The sequence below is a fragment of the Mastomys coucha genome, unplaced genomic scaffold, assembly GCF_008632895.1.
Source record: "Mastomys coucha isolate ucsf_1 unplaced genomic scaffold, UCSF_Mcou_1 pScaffold1, whole genome shotgun sequence".
Taxonomy (NCBI): Eukaryota; Metazoa; Chordata; class Mammalia; order Rodentia; family Muridae; genus Mastomys; species Mastomys coucha.
Genome location: NW_022196891.1, coordinates 69,644,036 through 69,652,120, shown reverse-complemented (window position 1 = coordinate 69,652,120; position 8,085 = coordinate 69,644,036). Strand labels below are relative to the sequence as shown.

At 43.0% G+C, this 8,085-nt stretch overlaps 1 protein-coding gene across 1 annotated transcript in view; it reads right to left on the bottom strand.

Annotated features, from left to right (window-relative positions):
* The window catches only part of Copa (COPI coat complex subunit alpha), a 44,921-nt gene that overhangs the window by 6,325 nt on the left and 30,511 nt on the right, over window positions 1-8,085 (bottom strand). The window contains exons 15-23 of the mRNA XM_031389878.1: window positions 6,266-6,405; window positions 5,622-5,707; window positions 5,381-5,519; window positions 4,324-4,486; window positions 4,080-4,226; window positions 3,131-3,320; window positions 2,917-3,012; window positions 1,309-1,397; window positions 988-1,111 (exon numbers count right to left, since the gene is read on the bottom strand). Of these exons, the coding sequence (XP_031245738.1) occupies window positions 988-1,111; window positions 1,309-1,397; window positions 2,917-3,012; window positions 3,131-3,320; window positions 4,080-4,226; window positions 4,324-4,486; window positions 5,381-5,519; window positions 5,622-5,707; window positions 6,266-6,405 (1,174 nt within the window). The remainder of the gene's footprint in view (window positions 1-987; window positions 1,112-1,308; window positions 1,398-2,916; window positions 3,013-3,130; window positions 3,321-4,079; window positions 4,227-4,323; window positions 4,487-5,380; window positions 5,520-5,621; window positions 5,708-6,265; window positions 6,406-8,085) is intronic.

Genomic DNA, 8,085 nt, shown 5'->3' with positions numbered 1-8,085 from the left:
CTTCTGCCTCCCAAGTGCTGGGATCAAAGGTGTGCACCACCACTGACCATCTCTTCCTTCCTTTCTTTCTTTTTTTTTGGCAGGGTCTGGAGAGCTGAGGAAGGGTTTCACATGGCCTCTCTGTGATGGCTGGCTTTGAATTCTTGTTCCTCCTGTCTCAACTTTCTAATTGCTGAGAACCCAGGGCTCACGTTCTCTTTAAAAAGATCTCGAAAAACTTTCCTCGGTTTGGAGACGTCTTAGCCCTGGCTAGGATTTCAGTGCTCTGTGAAACTTCACACAGAAGAAGAACAGGCGAAGCTGGTAGTGGGACTTTCTAAACCTCTTTTTTATTTTTCAATGTTCAATTGGTGCTCAGGCTCAAGGTATGGGGGTGTCAGATCTTCTGAAGCTGAAACTACGTACGGACAGTTGTGAGTTGCCATGTGGCTGATGGGAACTGAACCCTGGTCTTTTGGAAGAGCAGCCAGTGCTCTTAACTGCTGAGCCATCTCTCCAGTCCCCTTTTTTGTTTGCTTTTAAGAAATGGTCCTATGTAGTCCAGGCTGTCCAAAAACTGACTATGACACTAAGGATGACCTTGGTATTTTGATTTCCTTTTCTTTCTTTCTTTCTTTCTTTCTTTCTTTCTTTTTTTTTGGTTTTTCGAGACAGGGTTTCTCTGTATAGCCCTGGCTGACCTGGAACTCACTCTGTAGACCAGGCTGGCCTCGAACTCAGAAATCCTCCAGTCTCTGCCTCCCAAGTGCTGGGATTAAAGGCGTGCGCCACCACTGCCTGGCGGTATTTTGATTTTCTTACCACCATTTCTTTAGCTGGTATCACAGGCACTGACCAGTTATGTGCATGATGCTGGGGACTGAATCCAAAGTTTTGTACATGCTGGGTAAGCAATCTGCTAACTGAGTACAACTCAGACCCATTTAGGATAGTTCTCTATAAAAAAAATTAAAAAAAAAAAATGCTATGGGAGAAATGGGCGCTTACCTTTGCTTGCAATGGAGCCTTCAAAGAACCCTTTGGACACAGTCAATAAGGGCCAATTTGTATCCAATGGCATGATAGGTGCAGGTGGCTGGAGCAGCTTGGCATTTGGATCAATATCTGGGATCTTAGAGGTGAAGTAATAAAGATGTTAAACACAAATAGCTCTCACGAATCACACAAAGGGTTACAATGCTTCCTCTCCACTTACCTCCCCTTCCTACCCCGCCCCTGTAATTAGATGGTAGAGTAAAATTTATGATTTTAAATTATCCCAAGATGGGAATGAATCCTGTTATCAGAGACATCTGTGTAAATACTCACTGTCTCCTTCTCAGGGTCAAATGTTTCCTTTAGGCTCTCAGCTTCTTCATCTAAGCCATGTGTAGCAGCTGTGAGATAGGCTAAGGATTCTATAGAAAAAAACAGGGTTTATGGTATAGGTACATTTCCAAGAGAATGTTAATTTGGTAGACTCCTGATAGGGCTGACCCCTATCTCCTAGTATTCAAATGCTTGCACAATACCCAAACATAAGTGTAGCATGAAGTTGTTAACCAGCTTCTAATGGACAGAATATGTCAGAAGCGATGCAATGTCACACCCAAGATTGGCTTACAATAACTGTGGACTCTGTTTTGGTGTCATCTTGTTAACCTGTTCTGAGGGAAACCAAGGGCCACGCTGTGAACTTTGTGATGGAGAAGGTAACATGGTAAGATGATATGGTTTCTCAGACAAAGGGGAACAAAGACCCAAGGAATGCCCATACCCATGCACATGAGTATGGAAATGAATTCTCCTGTTGGGTCTCTGACAAACTTTGACTGCACATTTACAAACACTGAACAAAAGCTAAGGCACATTCAACCTGTGAGGGATGTTTGTTTTATTTATTACAATTTTTGTATATTTACTGTGTGTGTGTATATTTATGTGTGAGTCTCACAGCATACATGTGGAGGCCAGAGGACAATCTGTTGGAAGTTGATTCCCTTAGTTGTTTTAAAATATAACTTGGAAAGGAGCAATTGACACCACTAATGTGGCAATCCTCTGAAACAGCCCAAGAAGTTTGCCAGCAAGATGGATAAAAAGGTAAAGAGAAGAAACTTGAGGAGCTAAAGGAAAAAGCCAAAAGGGAAGTAAAAAAAATCTGGTCTATGTAGTAGGTTCCTGGCCAAAAAAGGCTTTATAATGGGACCCTGTCTTTAAAAAAAAGGTATCTGGTAAAAAACCTGTTAGCTGGGCAGTGGTGGCCACGCCTTTAATCCCAGCACTTGGGAGGCAGAGGCAGGCAGATTTCTGAGTTCAAGACCAGCCTGTCTACAGGACAGCCAGGGCTACAGAGAGAAACCCTGTCTCAAAAAAAAAAAAAAAAAAAAAAAAAGGAAGCGTGTTTATTGTGCCTGATGATAGTGACCCTTGATTCCTTGATTCGGAGTTCATTGTCATAATAATCTGAAAAGATGTGAGTTCTTTTGCTACTTATTATTAGAAGTGTTATATTATATCCTATTACATATTAAATGTTTGTTAAAAAATACTTTTAAAAAGAACTATACTTTAAATATTCTTCTTTGGAAACCACATCACAAATGTTTCAGGTTTTAGAGATTTTCAGATTTTTGTAACATCTGCATAGAAATTACAGTCTGAGCATCCTCATCTGGAAATAGGAAATCTGGACCCTCATGATGGCTCAATAGATAAAGACTGGCCACGCAGTCTGAGTTCAATTCCAGAAATACAGTAAGAGAAAGAAAACCAGCTCCCCTAAGTTGTCCTTTAACTTACACTTACACTTACACACACACACACACACACACACACACACACACACACACACACACACACAGTACAATCCAGGCAACTCCCAAAAAATCCTTCCAAAGGTCTCCAAGGAGCAGGAAGTCCTGGACAAATACTTACTCTGCCCACAGTTCTTCAGGATTCGTACTCTCTCTGACACATCACCCAGGTACAGGGCATTCTGATAATGGCCACTCATGTCCTTTCGAATCTCAGCTGCATCAAGTCAAGAGAAAACAACTTAAGCCTTCTCTCTAAAGATCTCTCTCCTCTATTTACCTTCCTCCTTCCCTACAAGTTCCACACTTCCAAACCACAATTTTAGAGACCTTACCGATCTTCATCATCTTGCGAAGTTTCTCCAGGTTGCCAGTAATAAGGTACAAGAAGGAAAGTTTGTCAAAGTTTTTGGTACGCTGATAGCACATCTCTACAATCTGGTGATTTCCCTGTAACAGGGCCACTTCTCCCAGCTTCTCCCAGCAGTTCTTGTCATCCAGGGCTTTGGCTGCCTCTAGAGCAATCTAAAGAATTCCCACGGTAAGTGTTTTGTGTAGGCACCATGACTCAAAACCAGTAGAGTCTATCAAAACATTTGTTTCTAAAATTTCCCAAGGAATTCTCTACACTTGCAATCACTACTTTCACACTATTTTTCTGGAGAATTCTATGTACAAGTGTGATTTGAATTCACAGATGAGGAGTCACACCATAGTTTTCTCACCCTCCAAAGTTCACTAGTACAGTACAATCACCTATCGGTTGTGTACTCCACAGAGCCAGTGTTCTGCTAGCCTACTGCCTTAGCTTTGAAGCTCCACAGTAGCTTTAGGTAGGGCAGAGGAAATAATAAAAGGAATGAAATACAGGACTGGAAAAGCAGCCTTCCTAAGCCCCTTTATCCCTGGAACAGGGATAAAGGCAAATGTGTTTGCCTCAACACTTCATAAGTACTTCATCCAGCAAGATAAAGTGTCAGGAAAATGAGCAGATTCTTCAGATTTCTTGCTATCTAGCTTCTAGTCTGGAAATTCTTAAATTCAGTTTGAATGGTAACAAGAGTGGAAATACTGGGAAGAAGAAGAGACAAGAAGATGCAGAAACAGAAACAGCAACAGAAAAACGGCTCAATTTAACTAAAAACATCCAAAATTCCACTCTGGCTAAAATGCAAGGAAGGACACCACCTTCTAAAGTCCAGCCTCTAGCACACTGTTAAGTTACACTGGCCCAAGCCTCCCTTTTCTCTACAGCTACCTAGACTGAGGACACAGTCCTCTCACCTCAATGTTCCCACACTCCAGGGCCAGGCTGAAACGAGTTTTCTCATCTTTGACAAAGTGCAGTGCCACTTCAGGATAACCCTTCTTCTGGAGATAAGCGATGATCGACTGGCCGACTAGTTTAGCGTTCCTCACCATGTGGAGCACCTAGACATTCAGCGTAGTAGGCAGGAAACAGATTACTCATGAGGAGAGAGCACCACTGCGTCCTTCAACACGCTCACTAGGTTGCTTTGCTTCATACCTCATCATACTTCCTGTTGATCAGGGCCAGTTTGAACTTGAACTCGGTGGGATCGATGGTAAGCACCCGAGGACGGCACTCCCTGTCTAGGCAGTATACATTATTGCCCTTCACTCTTGTGACATAGATGGGTAAATCCAGAGTTCGGATAATCCCATGATCCCTACAAGTAGGAGACAAAAGGCACAGTTTTCACAAGGGAGAAAATCCAGCTTGTAAAAAATGAACAAAGTCTAGACAGTATTTTCTCATCCTTTCATCAAATATTACTTAAACACTGACACAGACAGGAAGTGTTTCAGAATGATTTTATTCTTTTCTATGACAGAACAGATGCTACGAACATTTTTTTGCAGTTTGAGGAATTGAGCCTAGAGCCTTGAGCATTCTAGGAAAGCAAACTACCAATGAGTAGCCTTCCTTCAGAAATAAAAATCACTATTACATATGCATGCATGTATTATGTACTGTAGACATGCATTCTGTAGTGCATTTGTGGAGGTCAGAGGACAGCTCCGTGCACTCAGTTCTCTCTTTCCACCTACACAAGAGTTCTAGCGGTCAAACTCGGACTGTCAGGCTCGTGTGTGTGTGTGTGTGTGTGTGTGTGTGTGTGTGTGTGTGTGTGTGTGTGTATTTTAACTTGCTGAGCTATCTCTCTGGTCCCTCTCCAGTCCTTTACAATTTTTTCCCTAAACTTTGAAATATTTTATTTTATGTGGGGGGGGGGGCTGGAAGAAAACTCTTAGGACATGGTTCTCTCCTGCCACTTTGAAGAATCTGGGAATTGAACTCAGGTTGTCTGACCTTTGAGAAACTGCCTCTACCCACTGAGTAAACACAGACACACACACACAGACAGACAGGCAGGCAAGCAGGCAGAAAGAAACAGTGGCAGACAGACATACACATACACACACAGACTTTTAGCACATATATGCCCAGTTAAGCTTTTTCATGAAGAAAGAAAACAGAGCTGCAGTTATGTCTCTTGAGTTAGCACAGTGATTGCAAGAAGCCACCTTCTCCCAGTCTTTTTCCCAGATGATTAACGTACCCAGTGGTGACAGCGTATTTGATGTGGTTGCTTGTGGTATAGATAAACACCCCACTTTCATCCCAGGCCCCACTCTTGACACGAATGTTCTCATGAATGTTACACAGAGCATCCAGCTTTCGGTTACAGATCACAATGGCTGTAAGAGGCAAAGGGCATGAGTGCTCTGTTGGACAGGGTGAGTGCAGTTAACTGGCAGGAGGAAGTGGCCTCTAAGACGGCGGATATAATGAAGCCTTACCATGCTTGGCCAGTAGCGCTACATGAGACATGTCTGCCGACCAGATAACATATTTCACCTTGGAAATCTTCACTGATGCCAGAGTTCTGGGACAGCAAGAGAAAGGTAATCATGAATGGGCCTAATTCCAGTGTCTCAAGCTATGACCTATGCCTTTTCCATCTTTAAGTAATGCAGGATTCAACTTCTCAATGTAACATCAAGGAAACACTGCCTACTGTAGGCCAGTGAGCTAAAGTGTTTTGACTCACAATCTACACTGCTTCTTTCTCATTCTCTGCTTCCCCATTCCCTCCTATTATTAGGCCTTTATCTCTAGCAATTTTTACCATTAGACTTATTAAGTTCTTTAAGAACAGGAACTGTGCTATTCAACTTTGCGTTCTTCTCATCCCAAGACCTGAACCCATTCCTTGTTCATACGCACCATGAAGGTACCTGAATACACAGCCCTTGCTATACTGCTGGAATGCATGTACACCATGGTAGAATAGCCATGGAAAGGGAAAAAAGGATTACAAACAGTCTTGTGGATGAGTGTACAAGTAGCAAGGCCACGTGGCAAACTTAGAACAAAGCCCCTATTAAAGATCCCCACTCTCCCTCATCACAAATCTGTCTGTCAGGGGCATCTGTCATGTTACCGTTTCTGCTGGACGTCAAAGAGTGTGATGGAATCTGCATCCCGAAGCAGGAGGTTGCCTGTACCAGCATAGAAGATTTCGTCACAGTTGGGCACCTGGATTTTCTTGGTGATCTCATTTTTCAGGTTTTTAATCAGAAGCTGAAATGAGTGTGGGTAGAGTTATGAGAAGCGAATAATAAAACAGCTAAGGATGTCCCTCAGCAATTGCTCCTTTTTTATTTCTACTTTTTTGTTTGTTTGTTTTTTTGAGACAGGGTCACTCTGTATAGCCCTGGCTGTCCTGGAACTCACTCTGTAGACAAGGCTGGCCTTGAACTCAGAAATCCACCTGCCTCTGCCTCCCAAGTGCTGGGATTAAAAGTGTGCGCCACCACTGCCTGGCAATTGCTCCTTTAGTAAGAAAGTTTTTCCCCTATCCAAGTCATTTATACATCAGGTTGATACTAAGACTTTTGTTTGTTTGTTTGTGTGTGTGTGTGTGTTTGTGTGTTTGTGTTCATGTGTGCTTGAGTGCCCTTGCCCAAATGTGTGGGTGCATATACTACTTCATGCTGTCCAAGTGTGTGGGTCAGAGGACAAATTGAAGCACTCAGTCCTCTCCTCCTACACATGGGTCCCAGGGACTGAATTGAGGTAATTTACTTTGGTGATACGGATCCTTACCCACTAAGACATCTCACTGGCCTCTAACCTCTCTCCTTTAAGAGAGAGAGAGACAGAGAGAGAGAGAGAGAGAGAGAGAGAGAGAGAGAGAGAGAGAGAGAGAGAGAGAGAGAGAGAGAGAGAGAGAGAGAGAGAGAGAGAGAGAGAGAGAGAGAGAGAGAGAGAGAGAAGGAGGGAAGGAGGGAAGGAGGAAGGGAAGAAGGGAGGGAAGGAGGGAGGGAGGGAGGGAGGGAGGGAGAGAAGGAGCTGGAGAAATGGTTCAGCAGTTAAGAGCTCTGACTGTTCTTCCAGAGGTCTGAGTTCAATTCCCAGCAACCACATAGTGGCTCACAGCCATCTGTAATGAGGTCAGGTGCCCTCTTCTGGTGTGTGTCTGAAGACAGTTACAGTGTACTCATATACATTACATAAATACAGAAAATCTTTAAAAAGGGGGTGAAGGGGTTAGTGAAATGGCTCAACAGCTGAGAGCACTGGCTGTTCTTCCAAAAGACCCAGGTTTAAATCCCAGCACCTACATGGCAGCTTACAACTGTCTGTAACTCCAGGTACAGGAGATCCAATACCCTTACACAGACTTATGTGCAGGGAAAATACAAATGTCATAAAATTAAAAGAAAAGAAAAGAAATCCTGGAGCTCAGTGGTTAAGAGCACTGACACCAGAGGTCCTGAGTTCAGTTCCCAGCAACCACATGGTAGCTCACAATCACCCATAGTAAGATCTGATGCCCTCTTCTTGTGTGTCTGAAGATAGCAACAGTGTACTCATATAAAATAAATAAATCTTAAAAAAAGCAAGGAAGGAAGGTAGGAAGGAAGGAAGGAAGGAAGGAAGGAAGGAAGGAAGGAAGAAAGACAGGAAGAAGAAAAGAAATCCAGAAATCCCAAGAGGCTGGGTCTCAGAGTGCAGGCCTGTAATCTCAGTACTTGGGAGGCTGAGGTAGGTTATAAATTCAAGCCCTGTCTTGGCTGCACAGTGTGTTTATTCCTAGTCTAGGCGATCCTCACCAGTCTCAGTGAGACCCTCAAAATCACACAAGTCAAAATGAAAGCTGGGCATATAACTCAGTGATAGAGTACTCGAATGAACAATGCCCTAAATTCAATCCCCTATTCTTTTTTTTTTTTTTTTTTTTTTTTTTTTTTTTTTTTT